At 40.9% G+C, this 27,838-nt stretch overlaps 1 protein-coding gene across 4 annotated transcripts; it reads left to right on the forward strand.

Annotated features, from left to right (window-relative positions):
- Window positions 1-27,838, forward strand: cpeb2 (cytoplasmic polyadenylation element binding protein 2). 4 transcript variants are annotated; one of them, XM_016242478.1, is made up of 11 exons: window positions 1-1,166; window positions 5,600-5,869; window positions 13,086-13,176; window positions 17,897-17,947; window positions 22,201-22,224; window positions 22,790-22,954; window positions 23,563-23,652; window positions 24,323-24,441; window positions 25,359-25,473; window positions 25,675-25,856; window positions 26,994-27,838. In XM_016242478.1, exons 1-11 carry the CDS (start codon window positions 342-344, stop codon window positions 27,219-27,221), a joined length of 2,160 nt encoding a protein of 719 aa, XP_016097964.1. In that variant the 5' UTR covers window positions 1-341; the 3' UTR covers window positions 27,222-27,838. The 4 variants fall into 4 exon arrangements, with proteins under 4 accessions (XP_016097964.1, XP_016097965.1, XP_016097966.1 ...); XM_016242479.1 differs by lacking the exon at window positions 22,201-22,224; XM_016242480.1 differs by lacking the exon at window positions 17,897-17,947 and having other exon boundaries at window positions 2-1,166.

Below are 27,838 nucleotides of genomic sequence, written 5' to 3' on the forward strand. Positions count from 1 at the left end.
AAGGCTAAAGGTGAAAAGACTGGAAGACACCCGAACGAGCAGTTGAGCAAGCAGCTGCCATCTTTCCGACAGTGTCAAAGCTCAGCAGCATTCAGACCGGGCGGACTGGTCTGCTCTGCGCCTCCTGAATAATGAATGACTGACGCGCACATTGCGGCTCTCTCTGCGGCTGCGAGGGAGGCGGGTCGCGCATGCATTATGCAAAAAGCCGACCGACTCGACCGAAAGCTCCTCCTCTCTCGCTCCAAACAGGCTTTAGGAAGTTACAGGACACGGTGCCTCTCTTATTGTTCTTGGCCAGGCCTGGGAATACGAGAGCTGCGCCGTTTTGACGCAATTAAATGGGTGATTACGGGTTCGGCTCGTTGCAGACAGCGAACATCATCAGCAGCAGCAGCAGCAGCAGCTCCGCACTGCTCGGCGGAGGTGCGTTCACACCCTACTCCAGCCCGTCTCCGGTGCGCCCCAGCAGCTCGCCTCCGGTGTCCCCTCTTTTCCCGTCACATCCGCGCAACATGCAGGATGAGCCCGCGGGGCTGACAGCTTCTCAGTCCAGCGCCTCCGACAACGACCTGAGCCGTTTCTCCGCTGTAGGTCACGCACAGACAGCCGGTGACCTTCAGCACGACCGGAACACACATCAGCAGGCAGAGCCGCCGCAGCAGCAGCCGTACTCCTCCTCCTCCACGGGCCTGGACACCGATGCGCCATCGTCCAAGGTGAAGATCCAGATGGAGTCTCCCAGCGCCCACCACATCAACAACGGCACCGGCGGCAGTAACATGCTCTCGGCCGCTTTCCCGGAGATGCAGAACCCCGGCGGCGGCTCTGCTTCCCCCACCCTGCCCGGCTTCGGAACACCGTGGTCCGTGCAGACGAGCTCACCGCCTCCGCACGTCTCCAATTCCGCTAACGCAATAAACCAGATCCCCACCACCGAGTCTGACAACTACTACCCGGGCATCCCCTCCTCAATCAACCCCGGCTTCTTCCAGAGCTTCTCGGCCAACCCGTGCCCAGTGCAGGGCTTCAGCAGCCCCTTTCCCCCCCAGATCAACGTCCCCCCGCAGGCACCGCAGAGCCGCCGGTCCCCGGTCAGCCCGCAGATTCCTCCGCAGCAGGGCGCCTTTCTGCAGCAGAGGAACAACTACAACCACCACCACCAGGTGAGAGAACCCATTCAGTCAAACACAACATATAACGTGTTCACTGAGAAAATAAGCACATACTTAGTGCAGCTACGGAGCCTTTGTAGAAGGCGGCTGTTGGACTGTCATTGAGACGCAATGGCGGCCTTTACATTTTTTTAATTCTTTATTTTACAGTTATACTGTATATTTGATTAAATGCAGCTTTAGTAAGCATAGGATAAGTCTGTCCAAAAATCATATTAACACCAGTATGTGACAACAGTATGCATTATGCAACAGTAAATGTTTCAAGCTTGTAGCATCATACATGAAACATTGTGAATGGCAGTTGTGATCTCATAATTTTGGTGCTTTTTAATGCAATTTGGTGTTGTGTCATTACTTGTGGTAGTACAATCACTTGGTGAGTCAAGAAAGAGAAGTCAGTGGAAATGCACGGTCGGATCGAATTCAGTGCATTGTGGGATACGGTATTCTGAACAGCTTGCACTGGTTATTATACGAAACACAAGTCTGTCCAAAAATCATATTAACACCAGTATGTGACAACAGTATGCATTATGCAACAGTAAATGTTTCAAGCTTGTAGCATCATACATGAAACATTGTGAATGGCAGTTGTGATCTCATAATTTTGGTGCTTTTTGATGCAATTTGGTGTTGTGTCATTACTTGTGGTAGTACAATCACTTGGTGAGTCAAGAAAGAGAAGTCAGTGGAAATGCACGGTCGGATCGAGTTCAGTGCATTGTGGGATACGGTATTCTGAACAGCTTGCACTGGTTATTATACGAAACAGTTTTGCGCAAATGTAGCTGGTTATCTGCGTTCACACCGCATAGTGCAGAAAATAGTAGTATGTTTTTCCACACAGCCATGTTTGTTTCTGAAAGCGGACACGGGCCGTGGTAATATCGTTCAAGGGCTACACGTGACATTCCAGGGATGTCTTGACCTCTAGGGCGTTCAGTGAAATCTCCCATTGAGGGCTTAGAGGCCGGAGATGTCAACACCCTGCTAAACTGCAGCAGTTTTAGAAAAAGCTGTTATTACTGTAATCTGCTGTTTGCACAGGCATTTCACTTATATGGCACGGTGGCCATTTTGGTGAATGTTATTCCTTTGCTTTTCAGCATTTCTTTGATATTATATTTGCATATTTAAAAATGTATAACAGTGTTCATTGCATAGCTACCGAATCTACATTAGCACAAAATAAATTATAATTTATTAGATCAATGTTGTGCCTTTGCAGTCTGATTTGAACTTGATATAAGATGAGGTGCTGCCAAAATAAATAAATAAAAACAACAAATACACAGAATGCTTTTTTATTGCGTTGTCTTCCCTGGCAAGCAACAGCAAACATGCAATATAATCAGATTTACAAATAAATGACTTATTAGCCCGTTTTGTTTTCGATGAATCGACTCAAAACACAAGGTACTGATCTGAATCAGTCTAGCATCTGTTTCTCACATACAGTGAAGTGTTCTAGATGCATTATGAGTGATATGCATTGTGCAGAACCCAGTGTATTTGATGTTACAGAGGCAATATCTTCATATCTGGTGGTGGTGAATTATGGTAGGCCTCAGTGTGTGTGTGTGTGTCTGGTCTTGTGGGGGTGGGGTAGAGGCGGAGGGGGGACGGTCACATGATTTTAGGAGTGGCCCTATATGTCACAGTGATATTCCTACATGTGAAGTCATGCTGGTGTAACAGCTGTTAAGAGTGAATGTCTTTTAGCATGATATTAGGGCTAAGCTGAAGACACCCTTCATTCAGGAGTCCAGAATCATGTGTGTGTGTGGTAGGTGTGAGAGGTATGACCATGATCTTATATCACACTATGAGTTCCGGGAAATGTATGTTATCGTTGTAGTGAGATTTTTTTTTTTACTTTTAGTAAGGATGCCTTAAATTGATCAAATGTGACAGTAAAGACATTTGCAATGTTACAAAAGATTTCTGTTTCAAAATAAATGCTGTTCTATTGGTTAAAGAATCCTGAAAAAGAATGCACAGAAAAATATTCAGCTGCACAATTGTTTTCAACATTGATAATAATCAGAAATGTTTCGTGAGCAGCAAATCAGCATATCAGAATGATTTCTGAAGATCATGTGACACTGAAGACCAAAGCTGAAAATACAGCTTTGATCAAAGCAATAAATTACATTTGAACAGATATTCACATAGAAAACAGCTATTTGAAAATGTAATAATATTTGACAATATTACTGTTTTTACTGTACATTTGATCAAATAAAGTCAGCCTTAGTGAGCATACGAGACTTCTTTAATTGTCTAAATCAAAGACAATTAATGATTTCTGTATTAATTAAATTAATTAATTAAATACTATTAAAATTAAAGGTACTCAAAAAAATTAAAGGTACTTCATTTTCATTGTTTGCACTTTTTCGTTGGAACTTGATGAAACAAACCAAAGGTTAAGATCATTTATAACAAGTGAATGCTAAATCTGGAATCAGTACAAAAACATCTTAACGTTATGTAACACTTGAGTTAAAAATCAAACACACAAATCAGTAATATACCTAATATTGCAAAATGAATAGATCTGATTTTAAATGATGACTTTATAAGCCATTGTTCAACAGCCAATGAATGCATAACTGTGAATGCATATGAATATAAATCTGTGGTTGTGTCTGAAAGCTGAGAAATGCTGTCCGGATACGAATGTAGGAAGGCAACAAGATACGTCTGAAACCAAAACGTGTACTACATCCCGTCCACTAAGATGCCTTTTTAAAGTCAGCATTGATGTATCTTTCGCTGCCTGTGATATCCCACAATCCTGTTCATTCGGTTCTGTGTTAGTTGAGTTGAAGAATAAAATGGCATCTGAAAGCTGTAGTTGGCGGTCATTGTAGTAATTAAATATATGCTTTAATATGCACCAAAGCTTCTTCTGTTTGGGACTCTTTGTGCTTTGTTTCTTGTGTCTTTCTTATGTTTAAATAACCTACACACACAGTATAGAAAAGAATCACCCCCTTTAAAATAATCACATTTTGTTGCTTTGCAGCCTGAAATGAAGACGGACTCTTTTTGTTTTATACAGCTGTATTCACTCAGTGCAACTTATAACATCCAAGTAAAAGATATAACACCACCATGTCAGAAAAAAAATAAAATAAAAACCAGAATCACTGAGTTGGAAAAAGGATCACCCACTTGTGTCAGTATTTTGTCGAAGCACCTTTTGCTTTAATTACAGCCTTTAGTCTGTTGGGATTTGTCTCTACTAACTTTGCACATCTAGACTTTGCAATATTTGCCCGCTATTCTTTGAACAGAACTGCTCAACTTCAGTTAAATGTGATGGTGAGTGTTTGTGGACTGCAGTCTTCAAGTTATTCCACAGATTTTCAGTGGTGTTTAACAACTCTGTTTTTAATTTTTTTTCTGACATGTTGGTGTTATATCTTTCACTTGGATGTTATAAGTTGCACTGAGTAAATACAGCTGGATAAAACAAAAACTGAGTCCGTCTTCATTTCAGGCTGAAAAGCAACACAATGTGATTATTTTAAGGGGGGGGGGGACTCTTTTCTATACCCACTGTATGTGGTTTACTTCTTGCCACATAGTACTCTACACCATCTCTCCAGTGTCTAGACGCCATCAACGGTAATTATCTCTCACTATCCCTTAAACACTCAACCAGATTCTATGTGTGCACAGTCACACACACACACACACGCAGGCCATTACCCAATTACACACAAAGACATTATGGAGATGGGTGCAACACTTATTTGGGGAGAGTTGTGCACACAATGCAGTGACAACACATGCTGATACTGAAAATGTGTTTGTCTGTTCGTCACTGTATGCTTTGTGTGTTTTTGCCTAATGTTCTAGGATCAAGAGAGTGTGTGTTGTTGCCACTGTGTTCACGAGATGTGGAGTGTAAGATGTAAAGCTTTAAATCTTCTTACTTGTACAGCGAGGCAAAGCCTGGCCACGTTCAAAGCAACATACACACTGACATACGGGCGATTACGCCAGTCAGTCTCATTCAGATTCCCACACACAGGTTATATTTGTAGCTTTTAGTTTCTGTTAGCATTGAGGTCATCTGTATGCTAGTGTACTCCAAATAGATGATGAAATTAACCTTTAACACATTTATGCAATAAAGTGCACGCTCAATACAATTAAGCGCAACTTCGCACTTAACTAGGCAGATTTTTGTTCAATAAAATGCTCTTTCTCCAACACCACATGCTCACTGTCTACGGTATATCAACCTGAAATATACAGCTTATTAACGTAATTTGAGGAAAATAAACATTTATGATACCATTCATTCATGTCAGATGTTATTGCTGATTTGAAATGTTATAGAAAAGTGTACTTATGTAAAAGTACTTTTTGTTTTGTACCTGACTATACTTTCCGTCTGTCTGTAGCCCATGATGAAGCAGTCACCGTGGGGCAGCCATCAGGGCAGCGGCTGGTCCTCTGGAGGGGTGTCCTGGGGTAGAGACCATCGGCGCGGGGGCGGCATGGGTGTGCCCGGCTCGGTCAACCAGATCTCTCCCATGAAGAAACCCTTCTCCAGCAACATCATCGCCCCGCCCAAGTTTCCCCGCTCCGCCGGCTCTCTGGGACCTAAATCCTGGATCGAAGAAAACATGTACCGTACTGACAACAACAGCAACACGCTGCTGCCGCTGCAGGTATGTGCGGGCGCTGGGATGAGCTTTGAGGTATTTGGGTTGGGATGGGCGGCCCATGCAGCAGGGTCCATGCTATTATTGAATTGCTGGTCAGTATGCATCTGCATCGGACGTGTTGTGTGTGTGTACTCACTCACTCACTCACTCACTCTGTGCGTGGTTGTTGAGCTTCACTGTTGATCAAGAGGCCATTCAGGACCTTCTACAGGATCTGAAGACAAAGATGACTCACAGTGAGGTCATCAAGGGTTTCAGCGGTTTCATCCTGAAGGAACCTGTCCTCTCCCTTCATTATTGTTTGGCTCGGGCGGTTTCTCACAGTCTGAACTCAATGACCACCAACCTGTGTTTATTGATTTTCTAAGATCTCCTGGCACTGGGATGGTGAGGTATATATTTGCTCTGAAATGGGTTTAAAAATATAAAAATGTATGTATGCACTACCCATTCAAAAGTTTGGGGTAGGTATTTTTTTTTTCTTTTTCTGAAATAAATTAATACTTTTATTCAGCAAGGATGCGTTAAATTGATAAAAAGTGACAGTAAACACATTTATGGTAAACAATATTTATATTTTATATAAATGCTGTTCTTTTGACCTTTCTATCAACTTTCATGAAAATTGCTGAAAAAAAAATATATATATATCACAGTTTTCTCAAAAATATGAAGCAGCACAACTGTTTTCAACATTGATAATAATAATAAATGTTTCTTGAACAGCAAATCATCATATTAGAATGATTTCTGAAGATCATGTGACACTGAAGACTGGAGTAATGATGCTGAAAATACAGATTTGATCACAGAAATAAATTACATTTTAACATATATTCACATAGAAAACAGTTATGTTAAATTGCAATAATATTTCACAGTTTTATTGTTTGATCAAATAAATGCAGTCTTGATGAGCATAAGCGATTTTTTTCAAAAACATTAAAATCTTACCGACCCCGAACTTTTGAACAGTAGTGTATATATTAGAGGAACGATCATTTCAACCAAACTACTGTAGCAATTTAAAAGTACAGTTTTTAAAATGTTTAATGCAAGAAGTAAAATACATAAAACTTTAGCTAAAAATAATCCAGGAATGTTTTTTTTTACATGTAAATTGTGACACTTCTGTGAACATTTTTGAGTGATGTGCCAACAAACCATTCAGTTCTTCTGAAGTGATTATTTGAATCAACAGTTTGAACCATTTTTGCTACTAAAATTGAAATTAAAATAGCCAAGATTTTAAAGGAACAATATGTAATTTTCGCTGCTAGAGGGCGCGTATTCAAAATAAACAAAGAGGCAAAGGCGTAGTTTGATGACGCAGTGAGTGTGGAATCATGGGAGTTGTGGTCTTCATCCCCACAGCCGATGCAATCCGACGGGACTCGTGCAGAAATCATGTTCATGAATGAGCTAATGATTTATTAACGAAGTAGAATGAAGCAGGGTGAGGCTGAAAGCTGTCGAAGCGAAACGAGGCCGCTGAAAGAGTGCGACTCACGACTCGAAAGCAGCGGAGCTTTTATTATGCCACAGTCGAGCGCTGCCGCTCCTTTCGGTCGTGCGTATGTGGGGTAAAGCTGAGCTTTTATAAAAGCGGAGCTTTTATTATGACACAGTCGACCTCTTCCACTGCTTCCGGTCGTGCGTATGTGGGGTAAAGCAGCGGAGCTTTTATAATGCCACAGTCGAGCGCTTCCGCTGCTTCCGGTCGTGTGTATGTGGGGTAAAGCAGCGGAGCTTTTATAATGCCACAGTCGAGCGCTTCCGCTGCTTCCGGTCGTGTGTATGTGGGGTAAAGCAGCGGAGCTTTTATAATGCCACAGTCGAGCGCTTCCGCTGCTTCCGGTCGTGTGTATGTGGGGTAAAGCAGCGGAGCTTTTATAATGCCACAGTCGAGCGCTTCCGCTGCTTCCGGTCGTGTGTATGTGGGGTAAAGCAGCGGAGCTTTTATAATGCCACAGTCGAGCGCTTCCGCTGCTTCCGGTCGTGTGTATGTGGGGTAAAGCAGCGGAGCTTTTATAATGCCACAGTCGAGCGCTTCCGCTGCTTCCGGTCGTGTGTATGTGGGGTAAAGCAGCGGAGCTTTTATAATGCCACAGTCGAGCGCTTCCGCTGCTTCCGGTCGTGTGTATGTGGGGTAAAGCAGCGGAGCTTTTATAATGCCACAGTCGAGCGCTTCCGCTGCTTCCGGTCGTGTGTATGTGGGGTAAAGCAGCGGAGCTTTTATAATGCCACAGTCGAGCGCTTCCGCTGCTTCCGGTCGTGTGTATGTGGGGTAAAGCAGCGGAGCTTTTATAATGCCACAGTCGAGCGCTTCCGCTGCTTCCGGTCGTGTGTATGTGGGGTAAAGCAGCGGAGCTTTTATAATGCCACAGTCGAGCGCTTCCGCTGCTTCCGGTCGTGTGTATGTGGGGTAAAGCAGCGGAGCTTTTATAATGCCACAGTCGAGCGCTTCCGCTGCTTCCGGTCGTGTGTATGTGGGGTAAAGCAGCGGAGCTTTTATAATGCCACAGTCGAGCGCTTCCGCTGCTTCCGGTCGTGTGTATGTGGGGTAAAGCAGCGGAGCTTTTATAATGCCACAGTCGAGCGCTTCCGCTGCTTCCGGTCGTGTGTATGTGGGGTAAAGCAGCGGAGCTTTTATAATGCCACAGTCGAGCGCTTCCGCTGCTTCCGGTCGTGTGTATGTGGGGTAAAGCAGCGGAGCTTTTATAATGCCACAGTCGAGCGCTTCCGCTGCTTCCGGTCGTGTGTATGTGGGGTAAAGCAGCGGAGCTTTTATAATGCCACAGTCGAGCGCTTCCGCTGCTTCCGGTCGTGTGTATGTGGGGTAAAGCAGCGGAGCTTTTATAATGCCACAGTCGAGCGCTTCCGCTGCTTCCGGTCGTGTGTATGTGGGGTAAAGCAGCGGAGCTTTTATAATGCCACAGTCGAGCGCTTCCGCTGCTTCCGGTCGTGTGTATGTGGGGTAAAGCAGCGGAGCTTTTATAATGCCACAGTCGAGCGCTTCCGCTGCTTCCGGTCGTGTGTATGTGGGGTAAAGCAGCGGAGCTTTTATAATGCCACAGTCGAGCGCTTCCGCTGCTTCCGGTCGTGTGTATGTGGGGTAAAGCAGCGGAGCTTTTATTATGCCACAGTCGAGCGCTTCCGCTCCTTCCGGTCGTACGTATGTGGGGTAAAGGAGCGGAGATTTTATTATGCCACAGTCGAGCGCTTCTGCTGCTTCCGGTCGTGCGTATGTGGGGTAAAGCAGCGGAGCTTTTATTATGCCACAGTCGAGCGCTTCCGCTGCTTCCGGTTGTGTGTATGTGGGGTAAAGCAGCGCTGTTTTATCATACTAGATACATTTGAAAGTTATGTTATAATGCTACTCTGTGCGGTCGTCACCGGTCTATTAAATCGCACAACATATTAAAGTGTCTTTTGTTTAAAATCGAGGGGTTATGACGTCATTGGCAGGCGACACACTATGGACACGCTCCGTGTCACTAGTTAAAATAGCTTATTTCTCTGGATTTAAACATTCTTCGAAACATTTGGGATAATGTAAGTACACAAGTCAGCAAAATATATAACACTGTTCTAGTGGTTTTTTGATATTTTAATAAAAACATATTGTGCCTTTAAAATACTCTCACTATCATAGGTCGCAAAATGATGGCCAAATAAACGAAAATAAATTGCGATATTCACAATGTTTTATATTACCAAAAAAAAAAAAATGATCGCAAATATCTAGTAAATAATATTCAATATATTGCTTTCATTTTAGATCATGAGAATCTGAAAGTTTCTCACTTCCAAGCTGAACGTGAGAAACTGTGAGGGTGTGAGAGGCTGACAGAGAAAGGAGGCAAGAGTAACACATTTTTGTCATTGTTTTGGAGATGGAATGAAACAGCAGGTCATTTATACGTGAATCACTGAAGTGTACGAGGAAACTCCCCGCCTGTGGCACGCTTCAGCTTTAAACCTCCACTGCTATTGTTACTTTTCATCTTAGTACCGACATGGTACCATATACTGGTACTTTTAGCGACAGTGGAGAGTAAAGATGGCAAATCTTATTCAGGCCCTGTGTGCTAATGGCTGTAGATCCCCATAGAAAATCTTGGGTTAACCTGCTTTGTTTTGACCTGCTTTGTCTTTCTGTCATCAAGAGCTGTGGTTTGCAATATTGGTATGGTCTAAGGACTCAAGTACAAAATGACATTGTTTGTTTGTACTTCATTTTGGAGCAGATCAGTGTTTGGCACGTCACAGCTAATTCCTTTAATGCCAAGCCTAACAGAACTGAAACGAGGAACCTGAGATGCTTGCGGTCTGGCCTTCATCACTTTCTTTTCTCCTCTCTCAGGAAACAGGTCTGACTCCTGGTGTCTACTGCATTGTTCATGTCCTTAAACAGGGTTCCGTTTGGAATTCCTCACATTCCACAGCCTCTCCTCTCTCCTCCTGTCTTCTCCTTCCTTCTCCGCGTTCCAGAGATCAAATGTGTCATGTTCTGACAAGAGAAACAAGACAGAGGAAGGAGGAAAGGACAGAGATACGATGTTGTTACAGAGAGTTCATTCAATTTCACAAGCAATGTTTTGAACTTTCAGATTCGGATGTGAATGAGTGTTGTAGTCGAGATGTGTTTGAATCAATGCCGAGACCAGAACAGGGTGGAATCTGACTCCACATGCTCCTGAGTCCATGAAAATATGGAGACTGACTCCAAGACCCTATTTTCATGGTCTTGGTCTTTTAAAGAACTCAGGATCTTATGGCCTCAGTCTTGAACCAAACTGGTTTTGACTATAATGAGAACCTCTTTGAAATGGAGGAACAAAAGGTTATAAAAAGTTGATCTTATAAACGTTTTAATAAACATTTCAGCCTTGGTATTGATTGGTAGCATAAACCCCTAACTCTCGGATCAAGAGTCTTCAGGCCTCGTGTTCTTCACTGGAGGACTGAGCTGCTTTTCAGACACTATTTCTGGCAATGTTGCTGCTAAAACTATATTTAGCTTCTTGCAGCCTCGCGCTGTCTGTAAGCTCCGCCGTGAGGGCCCGTGAATACGACTGGATGCTGAAAGCGGCACAGGAATGATATAAGCTCCTGCTTTAACTGTGGGAGGCAGATGGCCGTGACAGGGCCAATTGGAAGCATCTGCGTGTAATGCGGTCAACACTTGCTCCCTTTGTGCTTTGCAAATGGCGTCCGTCATAAGTATACATTGATCTGTCAGCAAGGCTATAGCTGTAGCACATATTAGACTGTAGCCTATAGACCTCATGTAGCTCCGCCCCTTTTCAGCACTGCACTCGTCGTCTTCTGTCTTCCGTTAGTATTTCCACAGCGTAAAGGTAAAGGTGTACAAATTTATGAATGAACCGCTCGTTTTAAAATGTACTGACATTTGTTATGACATCTGCCTCGAATATTAAATAACTTCCGTTAACTCTACAATAAGTGAATCTACTTCACCACCAGCTGATAACAGAAGTTCAAAGACAGAATTATACAGATGGCTGCATGCTTGTTTTTTTCTTTTCTTTTCTTTTTTTAATGTGATATATATAAACTTTTTTCCACTCTAAATAATCTTTTCTGCAATGTAACGATTTCATGGATATTAAAGGTTCTTCATGAAACCGTTGCTTTCAAAAAATAACCTTTTATTTTAAGAGTGTATAAAACCTTTTTTGTGCATTTTTTATCTAAATTTGATAGTTTTGTTATTCATACTACACACTGTTGGAGCAGTATGGGATTCCGAACATATAACATGTCCATTTTCTCACCCAACACCAAAGTGCACATCTTCAGACCTAATAATTTTGTCAAGGTGCTTTCATGCTTGTTTGGTCTCAACACAGAGTGTTTTATATATATTATGTATATATATATGTTATATATATAATATGTCTTTTCCATTAGAATGACTGTATTTATTATGGAAATTATATACTTAAAGGGGTCATATGATACTGCTAAAAAGAACATTATTTTGTGTATTTGGAGTAATGAAATGTGTTTATGCGGTTTAAAGTAAAAAAAAAACACATTATTTTCCACATACTGTACATTATTGTTTCTCCTCTATGCCCCACCTTTCTGATGAGCTGAGGTCGGGCAAGAGTGAGCTGAGGCGGCGGGGGCGAGAACGGCGGGGTCGAGAACGGCGTGCCCGACGGATCCGACGAATGAGCGGCAATCACATGTGACGACCCCGGGCTGAACTCCGCTTCGTCCACGGTGAAAGTTGATGTATTAACTGAATGTAATGTTTTCAGACACTGTTGCAATTTAGTACATGTAAAATCTGAACGACAAACTGCTAGTATAATCAAGTACTTTACATGTGTTTTAGTATGTTAGCCAGCACATCAAAATAAGTGTACAACAGTTAAATTGTTAAATTTAAGATGATAATTTTTGGAAATATATTTTAAAACTTTAAATTTGATATCACAAGTGCACTTTTACAAAGTCTATAAGGCACTTAGCCATGAAAGAGTGCTCTTTAAGTACACTCAAGCGGCCTTTTATTAATATTATCTGTAAGTACACTACAAGTGCACATTCAATGCAAAGTCCATTTCTTTTTCAGAAGTGTGTTCATAATGAGGGTCTCCTGTGTTGAGCCTGAAGTGTGTGTGAGCGTGTGTTTCCTGTGATGTACACACACAGGTCTGTGAGGGCCAGCGGGTGGCGGAGAGCTGTGTTTATGTTCACATTCCTTCTTGGGCTCATTGCGGTAATGACGCAGATATCTTGTGGCATGTTGTCAGGCAGGTGTTGTGATGTTGTGACCGGGAGATGGGATGCCGAATCTGCAGAATAGAAGAGGGATATTGTGGTAATGCAGCTGAAAAACAAAAACAAGCGACACACACAAATCTGCCACACATACGCTGGTTTCGTTCTGCCTAAAAACAGCCACGCGCCGAGACTAGTTTGGCTGAACCTTCGGTCCAAAATACACTAAACCTAACAAAGCAGCCTGGTTAATTCCACTCGTGACAGCTCTACAAACAACATTCCAGCGGCCATACCAGCATTCAGTCTGCCGCAGTATTCAGGGATTCAGTGGTGACCTGCGTACTGGCGGCCCACATTCCCTGCGTTCTGGTGTGCCTGCTTGCATTAGTGTGCTGCATGCAATCCCATTATTCTGTACCGCACATACTGACACGTTCCTCAACTCCCTCTTCCTCAGGATCGGTCCAGGATGTATGACAGCTTGAACATGCACTCATTGGAGAGCTCCCTGATCGACATCATGAGGGCGGAGCAGGACCCTCTGAAGGGTAAGATCCATTTCCTGTCACCAAGAGAGTCTCAAAAGGCTTTTATAGACAGAATACATGTTCAGTACGGAAGTTGAGGACAGATTTCACGATATATGGCTCATGTTATGATTTAGCTTATTTTCTTTACTTTTGATTGATGGAAATAAAAAGAGGGTATAATTGAGAAGGCTGTGTTGAGCTTTGCGACGGCCACCGTTGGTTCTAGATGTTTCATAATATCTAAAAGTGGGGTTATAAAACAGATATTTGGGCTCTAAAATCTGATCGGATGACATTCAAAGAGGTTGTAAAATAGCCAGTGTGCGCACACCTGTGAACACACAGCAGTTAAAGGTGCACTAAGCAATATTTGCCAAATGATGTTGATATTTAAAAGCAGCAAAACAAACACGCCCATACCCCAACAGGACCTCGCCCTTATTTTGATAACTCCGCCCCACACATACGTACACAATCCTGGCAGCGACGATGGCGGAATCTGCTATGCCTGCTAGCCGCAGCATATTCAAGCAAAAGCCAACACAGATAAGTTGTGTGAAACAAAGCAAAATCAACACAACGCACCTACCAAGAAGAAACAAAGCAACCTCGGTGTCTGATTCCAGGCCTTCCGCTCCTTGAGTTTCTCCACCGCTGGAAAGCTGCTCCAATATTTAAACGGGTGCTACCTCTTGCCTGATCGTAACCCTTCTTTTTAATGTTTTGTTCCTTTGAAATGTTCCTATTTTTTTATCTGCCATCTCTCTCTATCTATAGTCGATCTGCTGATGTTTGTCCTGTGCACTCACTGAGCACTCTCATTACTAGACACGCCCCTTACTGCTGACTGGCTGCGAGTGTGTTTTGGGACTCGGTCCGACACTGTGGTCAAAAGCGTTTTTCAAAAGTCGCTTAGTGCACCTTTAAATTAACATAATCATGCACAAACGTGTTGCATCTCATATTTTTTGTCTTGTAACAGTTCTTTATTCATAAATTAGTCTAACTTAAGCAATAAGCTACCTGTGGCTGTGTGAAATAGTGAGTTTGCCATGCTGCATGTCAGTATGAAATCACAGTTGATTATTTTGTTCCCTACTTATTGTGCAGTATTCAACATATCATTACTCCAATATCTTTAAAATATTTCATCAAGATTGAACTCTTGTGAAAAAGTACACTTTAGCATACATTTAAAAAAGTACTTTTTACAAAAAATAATATACTTTAAAAATAGACTTAAGTATGAACTGAATGTAATGTTTTCCGACACACAATTGCATGTTAATTGTTGTTTAAATTTATATTAAATGCAATTAGGTGAACGTTTTGACCCCGTGAAGTAAGACTTAAGTACATATTTATATGTAATTTCATAAATACTTCTATTGTCTTTGAAATATGGTTAAAATGAAGTGCTGAATGTACGACAAGCATTTATGCTAAACTAAAATTTACTTTAGTTTAGTGTAATTTGTTTTGATACTTGTGTGTCATATATTTAAATATATTTGTAATTACACATTTGTAATGCTCCGGTTGCAATATACTACATTTAATATATTTTATAACTTTAAATGTATGTAAAATAACAACACGATTAAATTATAATCAATTACTTTACATGTGCTTTGGTATGTTAGTCAACACATCAAAACAAGTGTACTTCTTTAAAGCACAACAAAAGATCATTGAAACATAATGATTTAAAATGTACTTTAAAGTAAAACTTTTAAGTTGACATTATTTCAAAGTGCACATTTTAAAAGTGTGCTTAAGTGTGTTAAACAGTCATGAAAATGTCTAATGGGCTTGTATTTCATTAATTATATTATCTATGCATACAGTTTTTTTTAAAATATACTTTTATAAAATATTCTACAAGTGCACATTCAATAGTTAAGTGCACTTCTTTGCTAGGCCTCTGAAATGACTTTTCCTTCATCACAAATCTCGCATAGTTTGTAGCCCTTCCCTTCAACCTCCTCCGTATGTTTTGTTATCTTACAACCACTTTTCCCCATTAAGTGAATTCTCAGTGGATAAGATCAAGTCCCTTAGCATTTCATGTTGAAGGTTTCAAGTACTCCATGCTCTAGGGCGGCACAATTAATCAAATTTCTAATCGCGATTACAATTACGGATGCCACAATTACGTAATCATTCAAAGTCCACTTATGTTATTCTGCATGCTTAAGATGTGTTTTTTTCTTTCTACGGGTTATCTTTTAAGGGTTTTAATTCTAGTTTTAATATAACATTATAATATGCATATTTTTTGCTTTTTTATTTAAATTAGAAACCAATCCAATGTGTAGTTGACGGTTGAGGCTTAATGCTATAGAAAAGCAATAAACGTTTTTCAGTTAAGAGTGTTTTCAGCTTGTTTATTTTCATCGGTTGCTTCAAACAATGGTATACACACCATTCAATGTAAATTGTGATAATCGTAATTAATAATCGCAATTACAATTTCAAGGGAATAGTCGACAATTATGATTTTTGTCATAATCGTGCAGCCCTACAGTATGCTCCATGGTAATGCACTGTCTGTCGTGGCCTTTTGCTTTATTTAATCCCAAGTATCGTTCAGTGGGAGATGTTTTTGTGTTGAGCGGTGTGTCTCTGTGTCATAGGAGGGCAGAGAGGTGCGTGTGGTGCTGTGAGCAGGGTGTGGCACTGCGCTACACTCACTCCCTCTGCTTCTCTCACTGGAGCTTCTCGCTCAGCCTGCTGGAGCAGATGGACCAGACACATGGGGCGGCACCTACTGCAGAGACCGAGAGAGAGAGAGAGAGAGAGGGAGAGGGAAGGGTGTGGGTACGGCCTATATTTAGCGCAGGACACACTCTGCCATCCTGTGTTTGACAGATAAAGGACAGGAGCGTGAGTGAGGGTCTCTATGGTTTACACAGGCCCTCCTTTAAAGTCAACATGAAACCTTATTTATGTTAACACTTGATCGTGCATGATTTATAATGCAGCCGTTCTAAGATATCGCCTCAGTTGACACTATAATTTAATAGTGGTTACTGTTAATGTAATAAAGGTTACAGCAATAACAGCAAATAACAATATATAATAGAAATTGTATCATTTGGAAGGATGCTCTGGAATATCCTGTTTCAGTCAGGAAGTATGGAAGTAATATAACTTTCTAATGACATTTCATGTTGACTTTAATCTGTAAATTAGGGGGTTAATAGTACAAAACAACCAGATTATGATCTAAATGTTTTATTAGCTGAGCTACCTGTGCTTTAGCTTTTCAAACATGCTGTCGTGCGCTTAATCGAACAGATCATGGGAGATGTCCTGAGCGAACCACTCCTAAGAAACCTGCTTAATAAGCGACGGCTCGGTTAATGGGTCGTCACGAGCGGTTGCCGGCATCAGGGAATGTGCTGACACCAGCTAAAGCACTCAAAACAACACAATGCTGTTGAAATATTAAACACTTGGCTGACTTGGCTTGTGATGCTGTTGTGTGTAATCAAAAAAGCAGATGAAACGAAACAATAGTTTGATTCACTGTGGATAGACGACAGGAGCTCTGTGAAACATTGTAATGTATCTAGGAGCGTCCACGTTTAATAATCGGACACCAGATGGTGTGTGTGTGTGTTTGTGTGTGTGTGTTAAGAGGACTTGGAAGAATTACAGCTGATTCTCTGTGTACCTGGATGTTTTCTAAAAAAATCTGTCAGACAAGATTATGGATAAATCTCAGGACAACATGTGCAGGTTTCCACATTTGACCCCAAAATCAAACAGAAAAAAAAGAGAATTTATATTTAGCATACAAAAAAATAAAAATAAAAAATGAAGCCCTGCAGCCCTTGCAATTTCAACAAAATCTAATCTATGGGTGACAAATCAGCAGAATTTGCAACAACAATGTGTAATGCAACACAGAAAACCAAACATTTCTATTTGCCCTTCCCTCTATCTGACGGGGCCCCTCGCTCTGGCTGGGCCCTTCATCCTAACCATCCCCCAAGTTACAGAGCCCCTGACAAACACAGATGCAAAGTGAATTGTTCTGTGTCTTAAGTGCTCACGGGTCTAACTGGGATGTGTCATGTGACAGAGCTTCAGAGATTTGACGCTCTGTGTTTGCATGTGTCATGTGACCGGGGTCAAACGTAAGGGTGACCTAGTAACACAGCAAAGCTAGTTCATAATTTCTAGAAACATTCCTCTTGAGGGACAAGGGTTCCCTTTCAAAACCCACTGAGTCGCTTTGTTGTCCTCTGCCTTATCAGGCAGAATCCCAATGGAAATAGAACTTCTTAAGGCCTGTTTATGTGAATTATAACTATAACAATAACTATATTAGCATCCATATCAGCACACAATCTCATTCTGTTTATTATAAGCACACACTGCAGTTTTGTCGTTTACAGCTTTAAATGCTCAGTATCTTTTAATTCTGGGGGATTCTGATTGCTTGATTCTGATTGGTGTTTTTATCATTCATTAGTTGGGAAAAAAGCCGTTCTGAAAATGTTTCAATTAACATGTTGCTAAGCCAATGATATGATGTTTAATAAAACGCTACCAGAAATGCAAAGGTTGTTAGCTGGTCTGTTCCAGTGAGCTTGTAGCAGTGCAATCTGGGATCTAGATGCTTACAAATGCTCCCTACATAGGCAGCTTTGTAGGTTTTGTAACACTGGCATGTGGCTGTATGTTTCATACTGCTCTCTCTCTCTCTGTCTCCCTCTCTCATGTTCAGGCCGTGTGGGATGCCCCCACCCAGGCGCTGACAGTCTACTCATGCTCAATGGTAATTATGACAGTGAGCTACAGTTTATTTTTTCTTTTCTTCTGTCTGTAATACACTCATTTGTAGCAGAGGCCATCTTTAGAGACAGTCCTACCAATGTAGGCCTGGAAATTACATATTTTAAACTTAAAAGTGAGTTAAAAACTGCTTAAAACAAGTTACTATTCCCAGAGGTGTGACGTACTTGTACTAATTTGTGTATTTTAGCATGAATGGATGTCTGTTAGCATTTAGCATCCAGGGCCACAACTATTTTTTTTTTATTCTAGTAATTATATTGCTATTTAATTGTTACAGAAATGATGTTAAACCTTAAAGTTCTGCCCAGTCACACCTTGGAGCATTGAAGGTTACTGTACCTTTGGACCATTGGGCCACAATAAATCATTTTAAAGATATGTTTTATAATTGAAGTACCAATGTAGTCTGGGGCTTGATGTCTTCATCTGTGTTTCTGAAATCCTCTGCTCAGGCATGTGCTTCGGTTTAAAACTGTCATACTTATTAGTCATAATGCTGTTGTTTGGCTCACTTTGCCACTCTCAAATGTTCTCACTTGCGTCATTTACGGTGATGTATTGTTTGTTGCCTTAATGTTATTTTACACATATGTTCCTGATGTTTTTGCACCCAAGTAGTTCTGTAATGGAATTTCAACAATTTAGCATTTTACTTTGATACATGGTGAGGTAATCCTGTCTGACCAATCAGCTCGCTGCATCCAGACGGAGTGTCTGCCAGTTGGGCTCCATCCATTTTTAGCCAGCATGACTGAACTCTTGCTGCTTGTGTTTGGCTGAGCTGATATTCGGTTCGCTCGGTTTGGATCACAGTCTCTGAAGCTGCGCACGATTGTGCTTTGCTCTCTTGTGATGACATATTTCAGTAACAGCTGTTGCTTTCTTTTTTGGATATTTGGATCATCATAGATTATACTCTAAAAATAACTGTCGTTGTAGACAAAAGCCTTCATTTTGTTTACTTTGTTTACTTTGTGTCTTTAATCAGTGGTGTTTACTAAGTCTTTTTTGGTTCGATTGAATTTAACTCAAGTTCGTTTTCCCCCTTGGTGCAGATCATTTGGGCAGGTGTGAATACAGCAGTCGCACTCGGGTGCGGACCAAACAACCACACCGAGACCCAGCTGAAGAGGTGGTCTCGGTCCGGTTCCAAACGAACTCTGGTACACTTGAGAATTTCTGTCCAATGAATGGATTACCTTTAGCACACGTGTAGTTTTGTTTTGCAATTTCTGGTTCACTTGCAAAAAGGGCAGTGTGAAAGCGAACCACGCCAAACAAAAAAAATCAACATTGTATTTGGTCCGGACCAAAGCAAGTGAACTAGCGGACTTTCCTGGTCTGAATACATCCTAAGTCAGCCATTAGTATTACTATTGCTCATATTTAGGGTTAGTGACCTGAACAAAGCCCAAACCAGAAATATTACAAAGTTTTTGTCTGGTGGACCTCCATAGAGGTACATTGATGGATTGACCTGAGCCATATTTAGAGACTAGATTATCAGTTTTGGGAATGGATTTTGAATCTGTCCTGTGGTCGACCAGTATAGATTTTTCTGATGGCCGATGCCAAAATCTTAGAGAGCAGGGTGGTCCATATGAAGTGAAATATGTGATCAGCCTATTTAATCCAGAGGCCTTTAGCCCCCGGGGTCCAGGAGTTACGGGCGGTTAAATTTGCGGTCGGTCGCCGACCGATCTGGTGATCCAGGGGGGCTACCGACGCACGGAGGGTGGTGTTCGAGAGGGCTCCTTGAGCTGAAGGGATCCCCCGAATTTGGTGGAGATCCACTGCCGCGTTCGCAAGATAGTGACACCAGTCAACACTTTCACTTCAGTAAGGAGGTCCCTTGTTCAGGCAGCAGCATTCAAGCGTTGTCTTATTGGACCGTAAGTGCCCTGCGAAGTGGACTTTACATGATATTCCACCATGAATCCAGTTCCAAGGGAACGACACGTTACATTCAAAGGGCATTAAAGTGCGCGAGACGTGAATTTATATTGTATTTATTTACAGAGGTATATTATGTCACACTTCACACTTCTGTAAGTTTCGTCTGTGTGTGTGAAGACAGTAGCGCAAATCCATGAATGAATGTTCCGAAGTGACATAAACTTTAACCGAATAAAGTTGAATGGAATTGAATTTTGCTGAACTTTACTGTTCAGTGCACTGATGTCAGACTCATTTTGGATAATAAAGTGTATTGTTAAATTGTTATATACCCTGCTTCCATTACATATCTTGGTCACGTCATTATAAGTGTTTGATCACCACATTTGAGTGATCATTGCAAAAATGTGTTTATGTATATATATTCTGTTTATTTATATACTGCATTCTATATATAGTATCAGTCAAATGTTTGGACACACGAATGGGAAAGTTTCCAAACTTTTGACTGGTACTGTACTATAATATACACAAATAATATAAAAAAAATTTTACTCCCAAATATCGGTATCGGCCCAAAAAAAAACATATCGGTTGGGCTCTAATTAAAATGCAGTGAAAAACTGTAAAAAAAACTTCTCATTTTAAATGGAAAGAGCACAGACAAAGCCTTTACACAAAGAATATCGGACGATATATCGATATATGCCTTTTTTTACTCCCTAATATTGGTATCAGTATCGGCCCCCAAAAAAACATATTGGTCGGGCTCTACTACTTAGGCTTACAATGCTTTTGAGAAACTTCATGAGTGCGTCATGTGATTATTTGGAGTGACATGTGAAGAGGTTCTGGAATATTGTGCTTTTAGGAATAACAACTTAATTCATGTTTCTTCACTCAGATCAAAAGCTCTTCTTACTGACCCTTCAGTCTTCAGTTTATTCTGGTTTCCAGTTTATTCTGTTTCATGCCGGTTTGTACAAATTAATGAGAATATCATAAGACGCAGTCTACTGCAGCTTTCCAACAGAATCACATGACATTTAATAACTAATTTATGTTTAGGTAAACAGGTTACAAACGGTATCAGTATCGGCCCCCAAAAAAACATATTGGTCGGGCTCTACTACTTAGGCTTACAATGCTTTTGAGAAACTTCATGAGTGCGTCATGTGATTATTTGGAGTGACATGTGAAGAGGTTCTGGAATATTGTGCTTTTAGGAATAACAACTTAATTCATGTTTCACATCACTCAGATCAAAAGCTCTTCTTACTGACCCTTCAGTCTTCAGTTTATTCTGGTTTCCAGTTTATTCTGTTTCATGCCGGTTTGTACAAATTAATGAGAATATCATAAGACGCAGTCTACTGCAGCTTTCCAACAGAATCACATGACATTTAATAACTAATTTATGTTTAGGTAAACAGGTTACAAATTCATATGAATTCATGTCATACAACCTGCCCACACCACACTGAGGGTTAGGTTTAGGGCTGCAGGTTCATGATAACTTTTTTCTGTTTGTTTTCCAACAAATCACATCATACAAATTTGCAGTAAAATCTGGTTGCACCTAAATGGTCAAATACAAACAAAAATATGTCAGAATGCTTGTCTTGGAGAGTATGCATGTAAACACAGTTGGTGTCTTGATTGTAAACAGTTGGGAGAAAATCGGATGTGCGTCATTACATTGGATCCGTGAATTAGGTCTTAAAATGACAGCAGCCTAATAAACCTGCCGCTGTCTGTGTCCTTATTGTTAATCGAAACCAATCAAAAACCAAACTGATCTTGACTGAATAACTTTGTAGCTTTAATAAGAATCAATGTGAGTGTAATACAGTGAAGGCTATGCAGTGTTTTATTTTACATTTAAATACTTTCTGTAGTTTGTAGTATTTCTTGGTATCTTTCTTCTCTTGTGTTGATTTGTTCCATTGTTTGTAATTTGCTTCATTTTTATTTCAATAATTGCTTGAGGACTTTCTGACATTAGTTAGCCGAATTGTGAAATTATACTGGTATCTACAATTTCGGTATCATTACAACCTTATTTTCAGCAAGAAATAGTTATTTCATTATATATAGATCAGCATATACAAGATTTTAGTCGTATCGCCTATCCCTATGTCTAACTAGTGTACCTACATCTGCATGCTAGTTTCAAAAGTATGTTTGTGGCCTTAGGGAACACCAGCATCCAGACCATGATGACCAGCTGTAGTGAATATTTCATCCATAAACATTTGCCTGTATTTACACAGTCATGAAGTTAAGCGTTCAGTCAGATGTTTCATAGTGCTCTGTATTGTTTTTGTTCACATGCAGCCAGGAGCTATGGGAGACGACGAGGTAAAATCCACTGTTCGTTACGCTATCTGTGTTGGCATGGCAATATTCTGTGTCTGTGTATGGTGTATATGTGTGTACACTGCTCTTTGTGAACTCATCACTGACCACTAGCAACAATTTGATGAGTTTATCAATATAATGGAGTTTTACATGTGTTTTGAGGCTTATACTGACTGAGAGCCGCAGTTCACTGACTCAACCCATGATTCATACATGCATTGACATTACACTACATTGGCATTATCTATCTCAGGTGGTCTGATCACAAATGGACAGCGCTAAATACAACCGTGGACAGGGTTTAGAGTGATCCAATCACTCAAACCACATTCAGAGATAGTTAGAAACAAATGTGCTGTTTATATGTCCTATTGCACACTAGACATGAATAACCACCTGTTAACGTCATATATATTCATTGCACCAAAACAAGGGCCCTTGTTTCTATAGTGGTCATCAGAGTTGCATTTGAGATGCATAATGCTGATCACGGTCAGATCACCCAAGATGGATGTTAACACCAGGTGTAAACAAGGGTCCTCACCTGTCGTTCACTTTTTAACAGGACGTTCCTCACTCTTCCCCATCGATGACGGTCTTCTAGACGACGGCCATGGCAACCAGGGGGTCCTGGGCTCTCCTCACTGTTACCCCCATCAGAATGGCGAGCGCATCGAGAGGTTCTCCCGCAAAGTGTTTGTGGGCGGTCTGCCCCCCGACATCGATGAAGGTTCGTTTGAGAGAGTGTTTGAACCATATTGTATTATATTACATTGCAGTCTGTCTAGATCAGGGGTGTCTAAACTTGCTCCTGGAGCGCCAGTTGTCCTGCAGAGTTTAGCTCCAATGCTAACGAAACACATTGGATTGCATAGCCCAGGTCTAGATGTGTTATAAAACAGGAACGCGTCCTGCCTTTACGCCTCTGCTCACACTCTTAGTGGTTTCATCAGCTGGCCCGTACCATCCTTGAGCCATCTAGGGATCCTTATTATCAAGCCCTGAATCCACATTCTTACAGATGTCCACATTTATGTTTTGCACATCTGTTTCAGTTTTGCCCTGAAGCCTCTGAGATGTTTCTGGCATCTCCTGGTGGCAGGTTACTGATAACAGCACTGAGACACATAAAACCTCTAACCTCCACAGAGTGGAGTTTGCAAACAAAATGGCTGAGAAATGCTGATTTACTGTCATTCAGAGGACAATTTGATTTATATCAGTGAACTTCACCTTGCTTTTAACCTCTGATGTTTGATTTTGTTCTACTCGTACAGATTAAAATCATTATATTTCTATTCTCGCTATCTGACTCGCACGATCTCGTCTTTCCCACAGATGAAATCACAAGCAGTTTTCGGCGCTTTGGTCATCTGTTTGTTGATTGGCCACACAAAGCAGAGAGCAAGTCTTACTTCCCCCCTAAAGGTACTTCTAGAAATAATCACCACATTCATAGCAAACAGAGCAATAGTAATCTGCATGGACATACTGTAAACACACTACCAGTCAAAAGTTTGCACACACCTTCCCATTCTTTATTACTGTTTTTCACATTGTAGAATAACAAGTCTGCATAACAAGGACATCATGATCATGAAAAAGATAGATTTAATCAGATGCGTCCAAACATCTGGTTATGGATATATTATAATACAAATGACCAATTAATTATATTTACAAATTTCAGAAACACAAAAATAGTTGCTTATTTCATATTATATTCATGCAGTGAATGTGCGTTCAGAGAAATGTGACGACAATGTAGTGATTGAAGTCACTTTCAATCCAAACAGCTTTCTATTGGTCAGTGCAGAAAATCTGCATGACCACTTTCAACCCGATGCAAAATCTGCATGGAAAATGTCTATTGAATCTCTTTTCATTGTTTTTATTAAGTACATTTTAAATTTATTAATTTGAGTATTATAAATTGAACGTTTAGATATGTAATAATGAATAATGTGTGCTCTGTAACTAGCGAGATTCACCCAATGCCTCTGGTTGCTGTGATCCTTAGTTTTTATTCATTCAGTCAGAACTCAGATGTTACACTGAGCTCTGGTTGCCGTGGTTACAGTGATTGACTGTTGTCTAGGTTACGCCTTCCTCCTGTTCCAAGAAGAGAGCTCAGTTCAGGCGCTGATCGAAGCCTGTCTGGAGGAGGATGGGAAACTCTACCTGTGTGTGTCCAGCCCCACCATCAAAGACAAGCCCGTGAGTCCAGATACATTCACATGCTGCCAGAGTCCATGATACCATCTCAGTCATGAGAGGAAAGTGTGTTTATTCTTTCATTTGAGTCTGAAGTCTTCAGATATTTAAACCAAAAGGGACACAACAAAACATCACTATGATTGATTCCAAAACGGAATAAACATCATTCAATCTTGCCTGCATCTGTTCTTAACTAGTGTCTGACACATGCCATCTGTTTTTAAAGAAGTGTGTTGTTGCTTTGGAAAAAATACATGGATTTAATTTTAAATATGCTGTAATTGTGAATATTCTCTAATTGTGAAAAAGAAGCGCACTTTATGGTGGAGGGTGGAAGAGAGTGCTGTTCATTCACTTCCCCCACTTCCATTTCCTGCCGGTACGGAGTCTCGAACCCACGGCCTTTGGGTTACAAGTTCAATGAGCTTGCTGCTCTTCATTTAAATACTTGGCTAGTGCTTGCTTGCTTGCGTTCTCGAACCCACGGCCTTTGGGTTACAAGTCCAGTGAGCTTGCTGCTCTTCTTTTAAATACATGGCTAGTGCTTGCTGTAGCAGTTCAGAAACCCTCCACCTCCCCCAGCTCCACCTGTATAGATCCGTTACGGGTTGATTTCATGTATGTTATATGTGCAGCAGCAGTATTTATTGCATGCTCACTGCAGCATGTCTGTGGATGTATTGGCAAGTAGCAAGTACTTGTTGCTATGCATAAAATATAATCATTTAATTGTACTTATAAGCAGCATTTCTTATTTGACATTATTACAAAGTGAGTTGAGAAACAGTCATGGAACTCTTTTAGTACACTACAAATGCTTATTCAGTGTACAGTTCAACATACAATTAAGTGCACTTCTTTTTTCTGTTTTCATGTACACTGTGTTTCATATGCGGGATTTGTATGTGGTTTTTCAGGTCCAGATTCGTCCTTGGAACCTGAGTGACAGTGATTTTGTGATGGATGGATCTCAGCCGCTGGACCCTCGTAAGACCATCTTTGTTGGAGGAGTGCCACGTCCACTCAGAGCTGGTACGGCAAACACGTGGCTCGTTGTTGTATTTGTTTTAAACTACAGAATATGATGTCCACAATGTGAAGAGATGCCAGTTTTCTCAACAAAGATTCTAAAATTAATTTCACTGTGGTTCGTTTTTTAACTGTTTCAAAAAGTATTAAAAAGTTCGTTTTTTGGGGGTATTAAAGAGACTTTAATGGTATCTTTCTCTGCAGTGGAGCTGGCCATGATCATGGACCGCTTGTATGGTGGAGTGTGTTACGCGGGTATTGACACTGATCCAGAGCTGAAGTACCCAAAGGGGGCGGGGCGTGTGGCCTTCTCCAATCAGCAGAGCTACATTGCTGCCATCAGCGCCCGATTCGTCCAGCTGCAGCATGGTGACATCGACAAACGGGTAAGTAGACGGCAGTTACGTGTTTGTTTGAGACTAGTAACATCCAGAATAGCACACTACCATACTACTCTAAGTGTATAGTATGCATACTGTGCACAGTGCCGTCCTTAGGGGGGTGCAACTGGTGCGGTTGCACCAGGGCCCCGCGTCAGCTAAGAACGGCCCTGACTGTGCATAGTATGCTATTTTAATTTATTATTTCCTGTGTACATAGACTTGCTAGATTTGATAAAATGTGCAGTATAACAAAGAACATATGCCACTGATATTATTTTCATTTAATCCGTCGCATTGTGTTAAGAAACATAGCGCTCAAAGAGCACTTAACGTTGTAATATTACATTATCGGCAAGTATAGTTTGTGAAGAACACTACAAATGCACATTCAATACAATTAAGTGCACTTCTTGCATTGCATCGTTGTATGCAACATTAACTAGATGTAATAATTACACAAAATCTCATTAATCCAAGGCTATAATTGTATCATTATTTTACCCATCACTTTGTAGTCCATATCATATGCACACAATAACTATGTCATGGTCAGTGTTGGGAAGTTATTGTAATTAGATTACTATACAACTCATTCTCTCTATGAAGTATTGCATTACTTATTACAAACTACATTCTAAGTCCCATATCAACCTCGACCAGTTAAACAACATAAGGATAAACATGAACTGATCTTTCTTTTTTTATCTTTTTTTATAAATAATATCAAATTGCATAAATTATTCTTGAACTGACCAAATTATTTAAATGGAGATTACATTAAAAACGTACATTTTAATATTAGATATTACATTTTGATGTTAAATCCACTATTGTTTTATATTGAGTTGTTCTATTGTCTATACAATTAAATATTGTGCAAACTATAGAACAACTCTATATAAAACAATGGCGGATTACATCTGAAGTAACTGTAATTAAATTGAAGAAAAATTAAGAGTAATCCCTTACTTGAATTTTTCAAGGGAAAAGTAATTCAATTAATAGCCTAATAATTAATTACTTAGTAATGTATTTCACCCAACACAGGTCATGGTACTGTTTAATTAACTATACCAGAGTACTTTATCAGAGTAGAAATGAACCAAAAACAACCATGTTTCTCTTATTTATGTGACACAGGTGGAGGTGAAGCCGTACGTGCTGGACGACCAGCTGTGCGACGAATGCCAGGGGGCACGTTGTGGCGGAAAGTTCGCCCCGTTCTTTTGCGCCAATGTCACCTGCCTGCAGTATTACTGTGAGTTCTGCTGGGCAAACATCCACTCCCGCGCCGGCCGCGAGTTCCACAAGCCGCTGGTCAAAGAGGGAGCCGACCGCCCCCGGCAGATCCACTTCCGCTGGAACTGAAGACTGGGATCCCGGGAGCACCGGGAGCGGCAGCATGCAAGACGACGCAGAAACAGCACGTCTGCTGCGGGAAGAAAACGATGCTTAGTTTGGCCCCTGAACCCAAGCTGTCAGTATAGAGTACATAACCATATACAGTATATAGAGAATATATATGACTATAAATATATAAATATATCTTTATCTTTTGTAGCAGCCAGAAACACTACAAGCCTCAGTTTATTTCACCAAACCACATCTTTCTCCTCCCTCGCTGTGTATCTCAGGCTCGGAACAGAGTTTTTGTGGTACGTTCATGTTTTTTAAAAATGAGATTACGAAAAAAAAAAGAGATTGATTTTTTGTATCTTTTTCAAATTATTTTTATATGTGAGATTTAAAAAGTAGAAACGAGAATGTTTTCGCTTGGGGGGGCAGCCCTGTCCGTTCTGTTCATTCGTTCTGTCCGTCGTGTGTCCGTCTGCTGCTAAATCCCCCCCTAGTGGGCAAAGTGCGCAATTGTCTCTGGAAAACCCTTGATGACGTAATCTCTGATGCCTGCCCTGGATCTCGAACCAAAGGTAGCAAAACGTGCGGCCTGAAAACGAGACGTTCGCCGCGGAATATACAAAAAAAAA

Source organism: Sinocyclocheilus grahami, unplaced genomic scaffold (genome assembly GCF_001515645.1).
Source record: "Sinocyclocheilus grahami isolate Dianchi unplaced genomic scaffold, SAMN03320097.WGS_v1.1 scaffold660.1, whole genome shotgun sequence".
In the NCBI taxonomy this organism is placed as follows: domain Eukaryota; kingdom Metazoa; phylum Chordata; class Actinopteri; order Cypriniformes; family Cyprinidae; genus Sinocyclocheilus; species Sinocyclocheilus grahami.